This window comes from Citrus sinensis, chromosome 6, assembly GCF_022201045.2.
Source record: "Citrus sinensis cultivar Valencia sweet orange chromosome 6, DVS_A1.0, whole genome shotgun sequence".
NCBI lineage: Eukaryota > Viridiplantae > Streptophyta > Magnoliopsida > Sapindales > Rutaceae > Citrus > Citrus sinensis.
The window spans coordinates 20,900,274-20,915,745 of record NC_068561.1 but is presented as its reverse complement, the minus strand read 5'-3'; the positions used below and the strand labels follow the sequence as shown (position 1 = coordinate 20,915,745).

The 15,472-nt window shown below is 36.5% G+C and overlaps 3 protein-coding genes across 3 annotated transcripts; 2 read left to right on the top strand and 1 right to left on the bottom strand.

The window, feature by feature from the left end:
* The first annotated feature begins 106 nt into the window (after positions 1 to 106).
* LOC102618629 (cullin-1-like) lies at positions 107 to 2,687 on the top strand. Its single transcript, XM_006481690.3, has one exon. It carries the CDS (start codon positions 301 to 303, stop codon positions 2,515 to 2,517), a length of 2,217 nt encoding a protein of 738 aa, XP_006481753.1. The 5' UTR covers positions 107 to 300; the 3' UTR covers positions 2,518 to 2,687.
* Positions 2,688 to 3,215: 528 nt separating this feature from the next.
* LOC102618343 (signal recognition particle 54 kDa protein, chloroplastic) lies at positions 3,216 to 9,198 on the bottom strand. The gene is made up of 15 exons (XM_006481689.4): positions 8,963 to 9,198; positions 8,724 to 8,862; positions 8,343 to 8,410; positions 8,164 to 8,265; positions 7,593 to 7,745; positions 7,404 to 7,481; positions 6,427 to 6,552; positions 6,190 to 6,292; positions 5,743 to 5,843; positions 4,803 to 4,940; positions 4,583 to 4,726; positions 4,335 to 4,410; positions 4,164 to 4,249; positions 3,917 to 4,042; positions 3,216 to 3,598 (listed from the first exon to the last, which is right to left on the bottom strand). The coding sequence occupies exons 1-15, from the start codon at positions 9,128 to 9,130 to the stop codon at positions 3,491 to 3,493; spliced, it is 1,716 nt and encodes a 571-aa protein (XP_006481752.1). The 5' UTR covers positions 9,131 to 9,198; the 3' UTR covers positions 3,216 to 3,490.
* Positions 9,199 to 12,545: 3,347 nt separating this feature from the next.
* On the top strand, positions 12,546 to 15,253 carry LOC102618060 (putative pentatricopeptide repeat-containing protein At3g11460, mitochondrial). Its single transcript, XM_006481688.4, has one exon. The coding sequence runs from the start codon at positions 12,578 to 12,580 to the stop codon at positions 14,486 to 14,488; it is 1,911 nt and encodes a 636-aa protein (XP_006481751.1). The 5' UTR covers positions 12,546 to 12,577; the 3' UTR covers positions 14,489 to 15,253.
* The last annotated feature ends 219 nt before the right edge of the window (positions 15,254 to 15,472 follow it).

The window sequence follows — 15,472 nt, the reverse complement described above, 5'->3', positions numbered from 1 at the left end:
GTGAGGGTGTTGTGGGTATTTCATATTGTCATAATCATACAGCATTATGTGATGTCGTTTTGCTATGTTGCTACTGATTACTTCTCGAATTAACTGTAATCCGAGTTGTACAATACAAAAGCTTTGATTTTAAGCCCCACTGCCGACCTCACAGGATGAAAATTGATCTTCTAAGTTGCAAGACGGGATTTTTGAAGCCGTCTTAAATCTGCATTCCTTTGTTGTTTAGGAAAACAGCCCTTTTATTTGGCTGTATAATCACTATTTTCAGACTCCTTACACTTTAATAACTTTGCAGCAATGGCATCAAAGAAGAAGCTTTCTTTTGACGAATCATTGGCTTTAATGGAGCATGGGATCGCCAAGCTGAAGAAAATCTTAAAGGGGTTGCCTGAGCCTCCCTTCGCTTCTGAAGAATACATGACCCTTTACACAATAGTCTATGATCTTTGCAATATCGAGCTTCCTTCTGCGCAGGACTGTTCATATTCGCAGCGGCTCTACGTTAAGTACGGGGAGGTATTTGAAGAGCATATGCAATCAGATATATTGCCTTCTTTTGAAGACAAGCGGGGGGAGTTCATGTTGCGCGAGTTTGTCAAACAATGGGAGAATATTAATGTAATGGGGCGTTGGCTTTTCCGGTTCTTTGAGTATCTTGACCGGTTTTATGTTCGTAGTCAAGCAGGACTCGCTTCGCTGATAGAAGTTCCGGTGGTTGTTTTTCGTGATAGGGTTTGTAAAGATTTGAAGGTAAGAGATACAGTGATTGCTCTGATTGATGAGGAACGAGAGGGTGAGAAGATTGATAGAGCTTTGGTGAAGAAGGCTGTGGATATTTTTGTTGGTATAGAAATCCTAGATATGGACTTTTACCAACAGGATTTCGAAGAACATATGATTGATGACGCGGGCTGTTATTATTTGCGCAAGGCTAGCAGTTGGATTTTGAATGATTCATGTCCGGAGTATATGATAAAAGCGGAGGAGTGTTTGAAGAAAGAAAGAGATAGAGCTGCGTATTACTTCCATACGCGCAGCGAGTCTAAGTTGATTGAGAAGGTTCAACACGAGTTACTGGTTGTGCACCGGAATCAATTGCTTGAAAACGAGCAATCTGGATGCCGTGCATTGATTTCAGAAGAAAAGTTTGATGATCTTTCCAGGATTTTCAGGCTGTATGATGAAATACCAACTGGATTGGAGCCGGTGGCGGGTATTTTTAAGCAATATATTATAGATCAAGGGAAAGCTTTGGTTCATCAGGCTGAGGAAAATGTGAGGAATAAGACTGCTAACATGGAACAGAATTTTGTTGGGAAAATATTGGAGCTCCATGACAAATTCATGGCGTATGTTAGCATTTGTTTTGGAGATCACAAGCTTTTCCTAATGGCACTAAAAGAAGCCTTTGAGGTATTTTGTAACGAATCCATTGTTGAAATTTCAAGTGCTGAAATATTGGCTACATTTTGTGACAATCTTTTCAAGAATAGTGATGCTGAGAAATTGAGTGATGAAACTGTTGAACGAACAATGGATAAGGTAATTGTGCTGCTTGGCTACTTCAAATATAAAGATCTTTTTGCTGAATTCTATAGGAAGAAGCTTGCTCGAAGGCTACTTTTTGATAAGGGTGGTAATAAGGACTATGATAAGACTTTCTTAAGTAAGCTGAAGCAGCATTCTGGTGGGCATTTTACAACAAAGATGGAGGGGATGATAACTGATGTGGTGCTCGCAAGGGAAAATCAGACAGCTCTTGATGATTGGTTTAGCAGTAACCTGAATGAAAAACCCCAGTTTGATTTATCAGTTATGGTTCTCACAACTGGATCCTGGCCTAGTTATAAGTTCTTTGGTCTCAACCTTCCTTCTGAGATGGTCAAGGGTGTAGAATCTTTCAAAAAGTTCTATGGAACAAAAACAAAAGCGAGAAAACTCACATGGATTTATTCATTGGGAAATTGCCACGTCAATGGCAAATTTGAGCAGAAAGCTATAGAACTTATTGTGTCAACTTATCAGGCTGCTTGTCTTATGCTTTTCAATGACGCGGATAGATTGAGCTTTTCAGAAATTCTGACTCAGTTGAACTTGAACCAAGGTGATTTGATCAGAGTCCTCCATTCACTGTCATGTTCCAAGCATAAGATCCTCAATAAGGAGCCCAATACAAAGACAATTTCTCAATCTGACTCTTTTGAATTCAACGCGAAATTCACTGACAGAATGAGGAGGATCAGAATCCCTCTACCACCAGTTGATGGCAGAAGGGAGATTAACGAAGATGTTGGTAAGGACAGGAGACACAACATTGATGCAGCCCTTGTGCGGATAATGAAGAGCCGGAAAGTTTTGGGTTATCAACAACTAATTTCAGAGTGTGTTGAGATGTTGAGCCACAGCTTCAAGCCTGAAATCAAAGCAATCAAGAGCCGGATTGACGACTTGATCAATCGAGAGTTTATTGAAAGAGATTCCAAGGACCCTACTATGTTTAATTACTCGGCATAGTTCAGTGTAGTGATGTTTCTGACTTTTATTTCTGTAGCAATGTAACTCATATCAAATGTGCTTTCGACTAATAGTTTGTAAAGTTAGAAACTTCAGTATTGCAGTAACAGTTATATATCTCTCTTGCAAGATGAGAAATCAATACAATATCATTTTCAGGGATCTGATAATGGGATCGTTTATTTTCATAGATTGAACTTAGTTTCAAATTCTTTTTTACAACTTTTGTGTGCCAAAAGTTACCTATATCCACAAAGATAACCACACGGAAGCTCCAGGATCAACTTCAACATTGTTATTCTGGCCCGGGTAGAATGCTACATTAATATCAACAGAAATATCTCACAGGTAGCCACAGGAATTCCATCTGAGCTTGCCATTTTTACCCACAAGAAAATCCTCCTCCTTTAAGTGAACACGTGGTTGTGATTTTCAAATTATCAATAGAAATTTTTTTTATTTTTGACATATGGAAGTGTCCCAGACGCTAGTAAGTTGTTGATGTTTCAAGGGTCTGAACGACTTCCTTCTGGTTCCTCTTTAACTGTCCGGATATCTGCCGGAATTTACTACCTTTTGTAAATTATGGCGTTGTAAATGCTCCCGTTGAATGTTAAATAAAAGAATTTAAATCTGAATCCACGAGAACAGTCAAAATGGCATAAGGGAATCATGAATCTAATGTGTTCATATTGCTCTTCATACAACGCATTTCATTCTAGCTTTCATTTTCAATTTCACAAGTCAATGCAAGTGACATTGGTTAACATACATAAAAGTACAGTACTTAAAAGACACAAGGTGGCAATTCCGTGCTCGGTTACATTAATTGATGAATTCTTACAGCTCAAACAACCTTGAAAACTCTTTTAACTTCATGAGTAGAGATATCTGAGAGAGAGAAAGAATTTACGATTCCTTTACTGTTTGCCTGGAGGCCAGTATGTTGTTTGCAGCTGACAAAACTTAAGATCTAGCTCCCACCCCCAAAACCACGAGGACTTGGCCTTGTTGATGCCGGGTCAACGAACTGCCTCCTTGATTCTGATCTTCTCTTCCTCCTTGCGGTACCAGGAGGAGCCTATGATACAGAACAGGATATAACTATTAGAATACAGTATATAACACACAAAGATGGTGAAGAAAAATTTTATATGGAACTTCTCGGGATCAAGCGGAAATATAAATACACAGCGATATTTATCAATTAATGCTCATGCCAACAATTGTTTATTCATAGTACTGGCCAGGAAATCTGCTGTCCTTGTAGTTTTTGTGGATAAATGTGTTTTCATTTTTGTGGGAGGAAAAATAAGATTGTTTAGTCCACCCACAATGGATGGAAGGAATACATTCAGAAAGCACAAGCACTCGTAAGCAACATAAGCAAGCAATGTACCTTCTGTTCAGATTTAAGGGCATCCTCAAGATTGCTCAGTGCAGGAAGTGAACCACCTTCCATTACACCCATTAAGTTCTTCATACGCACACGCATTTGGAAGAGTTGAGCAACAAGTTGGCTCACCTAATATTGTCAGGATAAATTACAGTTCACATGAAAATACATAGATGAGAAATCCTCACTATTCAGCATAGCCAAGATGAACTAAGTATATCAACTTGCATCAAGAAGCAAAGGAGCATACCTGCTGTTCTGTTTTCCCAGAATCTTGAGCAACTCTTTTTCTTCTGACAGGAGATTCAGCCAACAGTTCTGGTTTCTCCCTTTCCTCTGCAGGAGAAAGAATGAAGATGCCAGGTCAGATTTTATCGTTTAAAAGTGAGTCCAATAATTATTATAGAGAAAAAGAAGATACCAGGCGTCATTGCTTCGATCATTGCTTCCATTATTTTTAAACTCTTCTCTGCTTCTCGAACTTGTGCAGGAGTAATCTGTTTGAATACACAAAGAGGAGAGTTAATCAAAGCACCATCTCACGGTTTAATTGATAGACCAGTTACATCACAGAAATTGCCACTATTCAGCTAATCAGTCTTATATGTAACTAGATACGAAAAAGTAATGCGATTGCACCACAAAAACTGGAAATTTTGGCATATGTACCTTCCCCATTCCAGGGATCATTCCTATAACACGACTCATCGAACCCATACGTGCAACAGTACGGGTTTGCTTTAAGAAATCATTGAAGTCAAAATTCGCACTCATTATCTTCTTTTGCATTTCTTCAGCATCTTCTTGTTGCATCTGTGCACATGATTCAATATGCATCAAAACATTTTCTCTTTGTTGAGATATGAAACCACATATATTTGAAACTTACAACTTCTTGTGCCTTCTCTACAAATGAGAGAACATCTCCCATTCCTAAGATACGTCCAGCCATGCGATCTGGGTAGAAAGGTTCAAGGTCCTCCATTCGTTCTCCTCGTCCAACAAGTTTGATTGGCTTTCCTGATACCTGTGTTCATTCAGGCATTAATTTGAATAGAAAATGGAGGACTCCATTCAATAACATTTTAATCCAGCTACGATTGACACAAATAAACAGGTAATAGAACTGTCAAAAGTTTGAGCCCTTAAAATAGTCAAATGAAACATTTCATAAATTGTTTCCGTTTCGCTCAAAGATATTAACCAGCCTCCATTAAACTATTTGAGATAGCACATTAAAATACCTATTTCTAGCTCAAAATTTCACATAATATATGGAATGTAGGTGAAGCTGCTGTACTGGTGTTCCCAAGAAATATGCAGACAAAACATATATCAGACCACAACTTAAACACTTCGGCACAAGGATATCATAAAACCAGCTCTCATATATTCAATCCAATTTCATGAAGTGTTTGAGGTCCAAAAGGATCTAGTCTTGTAGTACAACGGAGACTCAAAATCTAGTTGGCTTCAGCTTCACTGCAATAGGGGTCATTTTTTTAGCAAACTGTATACCTCTTTCTACTGTTTTTCAATAATTTTAACAACTCAATATCTCTTCAAAAACATTACCCAAGACCATTATCTAATACAGGCAGTAGTCATAAAACCAGTTCAATCAAAAGAAAACGGGAAAGTTTGTTGTAGGAAAAAGAAACTAGCTTCATAAGGTATATCATGCTAAGCAAACAGATTGACGAGAGTGCCAACAAAATTCATAACGAACACAGGTAAAAGAACGAGAAGGCATCATAAATCATTGCTTAATAAAAAGATTCCAATAAAAGGAAACATTTGATGAAAACTAAGGCAACCAGGAGTCAAACCTCTTTAACACTCAAAGCCGCACCACCCCTAGAATCTCCATCTAACTTTGTCAAAATGGCACCTGTAATCCCTATCTCAATGTTGAATGTTGTGACCAGGGCTGTGAATTCAAAGAAATGAGAAGATGAGTATATGCTGATAGTAGTCGTAATTGTTGCTGCTACATTATTGAATTAAAAAATATGTATAAAAGGCATGCAAATCAATTATTACAAGATCCAAATCATTGACTAAAATCCATTATTTGACAATTTATTGGACAGCTTGCAAAAGAACTGCATAGTTGGAATTGTCTAGTTAGGAGACTTCTTTTGACCTGAGTTACATGGTTTACCTCATTTTTTAACAATAAAGGAAGAGCATACAAACAAGCATAGAAAGGTAGAGAGTAATATTTGGCACATGGCAGAGATATGGGCATAGCTAAGTAATGCATATTATTGTACCTGCAGCTTCTTGGCCAGTCATTGCATCCACAACTAGCAAAACCTCAGTAGGATTCAGTACACGCTTCACATCTTTCAACTCATCCATCATTGCTTTATCTATCTATTCAAAAGTTAAAGAAACCAACATGTATGGTAGATCAGGTCAAGATGTTAGAAGAATTTATTCAATGGAAAATATCAATACAACATCCTAGAACTAAGAATAAGATTATCTCGAATACAAGAAAGTGTTACCTGAAGCCTTCCAGCAGTATCTACTATGACCACATCTACGTTTTTCTTTTTCGCTTCTTCTAAACCTTGCTTGGCTATTTGTGATGGTTTAACCTCAGTCCCTGCTATATAAACTGGCACACCTACCTGTCACAAGCTATAACTGAATATGAGAATGAACTAGAAGTACTATTTTCGGCAAGTAATTGATAAAGAAAGATGACATGAATGCAGAAAATTAACATATTTTATGATTGTGACCTTAAAATCAACTAAAAGTACTAAGGAGTAAAAAAGGATCCTATCATTTTACTCTCATGAATAAATAAAGGATGACGCATTGTAAAAGTCAGTGAAGCATGTCTTTTGTACACACAAATGTTATCATTATCAATACTTCTGCACCATGTTTATAAGTTCAATAGCTAATCATTGGGAATAAGACGTAGAGATCACAAACCTTTGCAAGACTGGGAGTTTTCCAGTATTTTCAATAAAGGGTTAATTTCAGATTACCCCCTCGTAAATTGACCATCTTCAAATCATCATCTTACTTTTGAAAACCTCAATTTACCCCATTATTTTTCAAGAAGACCAAAAAAAAATCATCAACGCACCCTCATTTTTCCCTTACCTTTTGAACAAAAATGAGGGTAACTTGAGCTTTTCAAAAGTATGGGGGTGATTTGAAGATAGCCAATTCACAAGGGTGGTAATCCTAAAATTACCTTTTAATAAGACATTTGTTCTTTCTCCATTTTTTCCTTATCGTGTTTTAGAGGTAACATAAAATCATGTGCATCTACCTGTCAAGATTAGTAACTATTGATGGAAACGGTGTTCCATTAATGCATTTGACCAGATAATACACTTTACATCTTAGGTAAAATTCACATGATGTGAATCTTAACTATTGGGAAACAAAATAAGTACTGACATAATATACAGATTTTTTCAATTTCAACCACAGTATTCCTCTTAACAATAAAATACAGTACCTGCTCACCCAGAATAACAAGTTGGTCAATAGCAGCAGGTCTGTACACATCTCCAGCAACGAGCATGCAACTCTTTCCCTGTAATCAATGCTATGCAGGTGTCAGCAAAAAGTAAGCTAGAAGTTGGTGTTCGCAAAATATACACATACCAACAGCAAAGAAGGGGTAGGAAGGAGGGATAGAATGCACCTGTTTCTTAAGATAATTAGCTAACTTTGCTGAAACAGTTGTCTTTCCAACTCCTTGTAGACCAGCCAGTAGTATCACAGTGGGTCTTGATTTTGCAAAAACTAACTCAGACACTTCTCCACCCATCAATTTCACAAGTTCATCACGAACAATCTGCAAAATTTTACATCCATAGTTTATCACTATCAATAAGTCAATAGAGTCTGGATATCCTTTTTGGAATTTGAAAATAATCAGGCCTTAGCCAGTTTTAATCAAACTCTCGATGAAAATATCAAGTAAATGATATAGCGCTCACCAATTAGCAAGAAGTATTATGCATAAAAGAGATTACATTCCATAAAAATGCAGGGAAAAAAATAACAACAAAGAGACAACCACCAAATAACAACAAAATACTAAGGCCGCTGTGATGCACAATACCAAGAGTACCTTTTTTCTTAATTCAGTACTATATTTCAAATTTAAACCACCATAAATATTACAATGACTCAAATTTAATTCTGTAAAGGATTAGAAGTACTCAAAACATTTCCATTTAAAAAATCATTGAGTTAATAATAATTTATACCTTGACCAATTGCTGATCAGGTCTTACTCCCCGAATCAGGCCCACACCAACCGCTTGTTCACTGACTGCTTGGACAAACCTTCTAACAACAGGAAGACTTACCTGTCAACAAAGCAAACCATTTTATATCATATGCACATATGAACAACTTTCACACTTCATCTTACAAACCCACTCACATCTGCTTCCAGAAGAGCTCTTCTAATGTCTCTCATGGGTTCCACAATATTCTCCTTGGTTAAAGTCTCTGTTGCACTAAGAAATCACTCATAAGGACAAATAATTTGGTTGGCATTTTCGGCAAAAAGAACAATAATTAACCTTAAAGTAAGAACTAAAAAATCCAAATAAACAAGTTAGGCCACATGGGTTAGCTTTGTTTGCAAAATTGCAAGCTTGTCATAAACCTAGCAACACAATGTGTAGCCTTTTACACTAATCTAGAGCAATTTTATACTTGTACAAATCATCAACTTATATATGACCATTCTTGACTCAATTCAATAATATTGCTATATTTTCATAAAAGAAAATAAAAATGAAAAAACAAAAGAACAAACCTTCTCCTTTGAGCTTGTTCCAAGCTGCCTCGAGGCCGCTTGTTAACTGCCCAAACATTTCTGCTCTCACTACCAAACGTCTTCTACCATTTCTTCTAATAGTAACACTTTTGGAGTCTATCAAGCCCCACGTCTCTCTCTGTAAACAATTTAATCCAGAAAGAAATAAACTTATAGTTTTGTCTTCTTTTTTTTAACACTGAACCAAAAAGCGAAGGCCACAGTTTCGTTGTACTTACGGTGAACAAATTTCTCGAAGTGGAAGAGAGTCGAGTAGGGTCGCTGGAGGCGGCCCACGAGGAGACAAACTTAGTGGATTTTCCCGCCGATATTCTGGAATTGTAGAAGGTTTTGCCAGTCGCTGAGTAATGGCGGGAAGCAACGGTCGAAAATTGCACTGCTTCCATAGCCACTCCACGGCCCGCTTCCGTCTGAATATTCTTTTCCCTACGAGTTGTTATATTATCCGTTAGAGACGGATATCTTGTAGATTGTCTTATCCAGTCTGTGGATCAAAAACTGCCCGGTGTATAGTAACTTCTTGTTTATTGATTACGTGGACCTATAAGACAGTAGCACGTCTGAAATCCTTAAACCCCTGGAAACATTAGTTAAGTATTTATAATATTAAAAAAAATTATGTTTTTTTTTTTTAAATTAAAATGGATTTCATTCAAGCCGAGAGCAAATACAGCGAAGGTTGATCGATCGCATGAATTCAAATTAACTGTTAGGTTAAAAAGAAATAATTGTTTTGTTTTGTCACTCACAATGCTAATAAGGACTCGCCAATTTGATGCTTCTTTCAATTATCATCTCTTGCAAAACTAAAGATTTACGTTATCTATTAGCAGCACAAGCCTAACACAAAAAAAATAGTGGGTTGGTGAACTAGCATGAGAGAGTCCAAAATCCAAATGAGCTTACGTGAAGCTTACATTTTAGGCACAGAAAGTTAATTTTTTTTTTTTTTAGAAAGAAAGTTAATAATTTGGAAAACATACAAGACATAAGTAAAAACAATAAATTTTGTAAAATAATTTAAAAAATACTCAAAGTTGATAACACAGTGTATATACAAAATTAAATTGAGGGATTTTTTTTTTTATAAATTTTGATAATTCGAAATTTTTAAAAATTAAATTTGATGACGCTTAGGACACAACATGGCAAAAACAGTGCTTGATCATTTTTTTTAATGCATCAATTGGTCTTTTTAGGCCGATCTTTTAAGAATAAGACATAAACCAAAAAGATAGCATGAATGGACTTCAATTTTTTTTTTTTTGTTTGGACCAATATAACACTGCAGAATTTAAACCTCTGCAAATAAAAATAATTATTGAGGTTTGGATATAAGATTAAAACCAAAAAAAAAATAAAAAAATAAGTCCACATAACCAGTGTATATATAATACAATTGACTGCAAGAATTTACTCATTTTGTCACCCTAATCGTGTCATGATCGAGGAATTTAAGGAATGGTAGGTAACACATAGACAACCATTACACAAACAGAATATGTTTATAGACAGTTGATATGCATTTCTTAATTATATCATAGACAATGCAATCTCACCTGCCTCACTTAAATCCCAAAAAATATGACTTCTTGTAACTTTAATGAACAAAGGGCCACCCACTTTAGACTGTCCTATACCACACTCATATGTATATATAACCAGCTAAACCCCACGTTGATCATCATTTCAATGGAAAAATTTCCTGAATTGCTTTACGGGAATCCAAAGAGAAGCTCAAGGCAGTCCAGTAGGTACCTAGGAGTCCGGCGACGGCCGTGGGGGAGATATGCCGCCGAGATTAGAAACCCACGCACTAAAGAAAGACATTGGCTAGGCACATTTGACGCTGCTGAAGAAGCTGCAATTGCAGTGTATATGATGATTTTGTATTGACACATGTTCGGTATATGATGATTCTCTTGTTATTGCCTCCATCTTACAAAGTTTTTGCCAACGTAATGACTTTTCTCTTCTTCTATTTTTCAGTGTATTAAATAATTTGATATCTAAAAATTATATTGGGTCCCGACTAATTTAGATTCGAGTTGAACAGGACCACTAGGGTGGCAAAACTCTCCCAATAAATATATAATGCAGCTGCATTCCTAAGTCTCGAACCGAAAAACTTTGATTAAGATAAAACAACCATATGCAAATTGATTTACACAGTTGTTGGTAATGACTTTTCTCTTTATCCCTATCTAAGCTTTGAAAACTGTTACGTTGGACCTATTGATAAGTATTATCGATGATACTCTTTAAATTTATTTTAGCTAAGTTTGAAAATCAAGGGCATCATATTCATTGCTGTCGCTTGGCATTGAAATGATTGCCATTTTTTAATATATTTATTCCCTTCTTTTCTAGCTGTTTGCGTTCATACATAATTAAAGCATCAAAGCTAAACAAACTATTGGCCAAAAGAACAAATGGGGCCGCGTACTGTATTGATGATCTTCTTGATGATGTATTGTTAATTGTTACGCAACTGTCAATTAAATCTCTCTTTAACCCGATTTAATTTAGATTGTCACTAGAATTCCATCCTCAAAATTTTTGTCTTCACATGTGTATTAATAAGAGGGCTTAGGCATGATAACGATAATAAGATATCTGAGCACACTGAAAAATATTCTAGGAGATATAAGGGCTCTATTCTTTAGCTAAGATTTAGCCCATTTCTTGGAAATTTTACAGTTCACCTCCTCAGTATTATAGAATTTTTGCTATAGTGTTCTTCCGGTCCCTCTAAATTATATTTAATTTAATTTATAGTCAGGTAAGATTGAACTATTGACCCACTTAACCCATTGTTGTATTATTTATTTTTTCATTGTCTTCAATTGTAGACCTATAGCCCGAGCTAGCTAGCTCAGAAAATTTCATTCACAATCCTTTGGTTTTATAATAGTTCATGTAATAATAGAATTTTTATTTTATTTTTAAGTGTGTCTCGAATTCAACTCTTTTTTTTTTAAAATCTAGAATTAGACATTTATTTTATAAAATGATTAAATTTTATATTTATTGAATAAATTAAAATAATTAAGAGATAAAATGTTATTCCTGCTTTAACTTATTATAAAAAAATATTATGGTTAAGAAAAAATATATGTTATAATATATTAGAACATCGTTAATAATATTAGAAAGCTATAAAACAACATCGGGACAAGTAACAACATTTTAATAATTTCATTATTTATTTACTTCACAATCATATATATACTTGTTATTTTTCTTTCCATTAAATCAAATGATTCAAGCATTTCACATTCTCTATCACTAAAATAAAATTGAATTTCATAAATAATCTTTTTAATGTACAATTTTATAATTCTATTATAAGCTTACTGTTGTATTGTTGTCGTTCTTTTATATTTTATATGTATTAAGAGTTTTAAAGTCGTGTTAGTTACTTTGGCCGGGCGAATCCTAGTGACGGAATAATTAAGTCATAATTTATTAGACGATTGTATCATTAACGATTTCTTTAGTTTTTCTTTATTTTAGTGCGAGGGCCTGATATATATGTTGTTTTTACTCTTTTATAAGACCGACATTCACACAAATTTTTACAATTAATTTATAAATTGATCCTGAGTCTGCCCCTAATTTTTTTGCCAAGTTGTAATTAACATAAAATGTATCTTGAGACTCAAATGCCATATGAAAAAACAACAATTTTCCGAAACGTATCGTTGGTTCTTTAAAAACGGATATTTCTTCCTCAGGCCGAAACGTATGTTGTGATTTTCTCATCTAATTTAACTACGACTTCTCCCGCCCGCCAAAACAAACACGATCGTACGCTAACCCTGTTTTTGTAAATGACCATAAAGCCCTCGTTTAACCCCCACAAAGCCACCAAACAATTATGCTTTCAAATTCCCAAAACCCCGCCAATAGCGGCAACGAGTCCATGGAACACACGCTTAAGAGAACTAGCAAACCAGTCACTCTTCGCGGAAGCTCTCTCTCTCTATCGCCAAATGCTCTGTTACGGCGTGACTCCAAATGCCTTCACTTTCCCTTTCGCCCTTAAATCCTGTACCGCGCTTTCGCTTCCATTTGCTGGTTCACAGCTCCACTGCCACGTCATTAAGTCTGGGTGTGAATTGGAACCCTTTGTGCTTACATCTCTTGTTAGTTTGTATTGTAAGTGTCGTTTAGTTGATAACGCCCGGAAGGTGTTCGATGAAAGTATAAAGTCAACGCATTTGACCGTTTGTTACAATGCTTTGATATCTGGGTATGTGTTGAATTCGCTTGTTTCAGAAGCTGTTTCTTTGTTTGGTAAAATGAGGGAGCAGGGTGTGGAGATTAATCCCGTTACAATGCTTTGTTTGTTACCGATATGTGTGGACCCGGGATATCTGTGGCTTGGTATGTGTTGTCATTGTATTTGTGTGAAATTTGGCTTGGATCTTGATTTTTCTGTTGGAAATTGTTTAATGACAATGTATGTGAAATGCGGGTCTGTTGACTACGGAAGGAAGTTGTTTGATCAAGTACCTGAAAAGGGTTTGATTACTTGGAATGCTATGATTTCTGGGTATGCACAAAATGGGCTTGCTACTCATGTTTTAGAGCTTTATAGAGAGATGAAATCATTAGGAGTTTGTCCAGATGGTGTTACGTTTGTTGGGGTTCTTTCATCTTGTGCTCACCTTGGTGCGCATAGTGTTGGTCTTGAGGTTGAACAGCAGATTGAAGCGAATAGTTTAGGTTCGAACCCATTTTTGAATAATGCTTTGATTAATATGTATGCTAGGTGTGGTAATTTGAAAAAAGCACGTGCTATTTTTGATGGCATGCCAAGAAAGACTGTGGTTTCATGGACAGCAATCATAGGTGGATATGGAATTCATGGACATGGAGAGGTTGCAGTGCAGCTCTTTGACGAGATGCTTAAGAGTGGTATTAGGCCTGATGGAACAGCATTTGTAAGTGTTTTGTCTGCTTGTAGCCATGCAGGACTGACTGATAAGGGTTTGGAATATTTTTATGGTATGAAGAATAAATATGGGTTGCAGCCTGGCCCGGAGCATTACACTTGTATGGTAGATCTTCTAGGCCGAGCAGGTCAGCTGAATGAAGCCCTGGAGCTTATTGAATCGATGCTGGTAGAACCTGATGGTGCTGTGTGGGGGGCTCTTTTGGGTGCTTGTAAAATCCATAAAAATGTAGAGCTGGCAGAGCTAGCTTTTGGAAAGGTAATTAAGCTTGAACCCATGAATACTGGTTACTATGTATTGTTATCTAATATATACTCTGAGGCTAGAAATTTGGATGGGATAATGAGGGTTAGAATGATGATGAGAGAGCGAAGGCTTAAAAAAGATCCTGGGTACAGTTACGTCGAACTCAAAGGGAGAGTTCACCTCTTCATGGTTGGGGACAGAAATCACCATCAAACGGTGGAAATATATAGAATGTTGGACAAGTTAGAAAACTTAGTTCAGGAACATGATGGAACTAAAAGGAGCGATCAGAAGAACAGTGAGGAACATTTGAATGATACAGAAGTGCATAGCGAAAAGTTGGCTATTGCATTTGGGATCATAAACACTAGTCCAGGAACAGAGATTGTAGTGATGAAAAACTTGAGGATATGTGGAGACTGTCACTTGTTTATAAAGTTGGTTAGCAAGATCGTGGATCGTCAATTTATTGTCAGAGATGCAACCAGGTTCCATCATTTCAAAAGTGGATTCTGTTCTTGCAAAGATTACTGGTAAAAGAAAACAACTTGCCCTGTTTGAATCAAAGTGCATGCAAGATGCTGGTAAACTTGCTTTGAAAATGGTTAAGTTGCTAGTGGCTGCAGAATTAGGTTATCATCAGCAAATCGAAATACTGGCTCTCCATGAGAACTCAGTAACTCACCATGAAGAGTGATGAAGGGGGCTAAAGGGAGCTAGCTAATGTAGTAAAATCTCCTGGCGCCAAAAACCTAAGACTGAAGATGCTAATGTGCAGAAAATGGATTATTTCCCCAGATAGAGCTGCTTGGAAAGGAGCTTTATGGCCTTGGCATGAAGAGAAATGGAAGATGCAGAGGCATGTAGCAGCAACATTTCCTTGGTGCAGCAATTGCTAATTTGATACTTTATCAAGACAAAAACCAGAAGCCAGAAATCATTTTGCTTTTGCAAGCTGGATAGCAGTACTTTTTCTGATAAATTATTATTTTTTCCGTAAGTATCGGTGTGACAAAGGTGCAGCTATTAATGAATCTCCATTGGCAGAAATGTAAGTGCAACCTGAAACTCCCCCCCCCCCCCGCCCCCCTCTTTCTTGGAGAAGGAAACTTTTTCCATTTGAAATACCATTATTAAATTTTAATGGTATTCACTTCATTTCTTTATGAAATTTTGATTGTCATGTAGAAGAAGAATTCAATTTCCCATGGCCGTGACTTGTGAGCTTGGAACATTCGTAACGCAATTGCGTTTTCTTTTGTATTTTTTTTCCTTTAATTCACTGTTTTAAGCTTAAATCAATCACATGTTTTTCTTTTTTAAAATGACCACTTTATCATCCAACGAAAAATTAAACGGGGAACAGTCACTAATAATGCGTAACCTGGAAATTATCTATTTGTCGTCAAATCAGACATTTCCGTGCAATTTGTCACGGATCAGGGGGCTGCCGGCTGCTAACCCGTGCAGTATAGCCCTGCCTCTCCTAATTCTGGGACTGGGCCCCACAGACCTCTGCAT

What these genes read in the sequence shown, in the direction of transcription:
- LOC102618629 (XM_006481690.3), top strand. Translation starts at nt 301, where the DNA reads ATGGCATCAAAGAAGAAGCTTTCTTTTGACGAATCATTGGCTTTAATG.
- LOC102618343 (XM_006481689.4), bottom strand. Translation starts at nt 9,130, where the DNA reads ATGGAAGCAGTGCAATTTTCGACCGTTGCTTCCCGCCATTACTCAGCG. An exon ending in CTTCGAGAAATTTGTTCACC is followed by an intron (nt 8,863 to 8,962) that starts GTAAGTACAACG and finishes AATTGTTTACAG; the next exon opens with AGAGAGACGTGGGGCTTGAT. An exon ending in CCCTTAAATCTGAACAGAAG is followed by an intron (nt 3,599 to 3,916) that starts GTACATTGCTTG and finishes TCTGTATCATAG; the next exon opens with GCTCCTCCTGGTACCGCAAG.
- LOC102618060 (XM_006481688.4), top strand. Translation starts at nt 12,578, where the DNA reads ATGACCATAAAGCCCTCGTTTAACCCCCACAAAGCCACCAAACAATTA.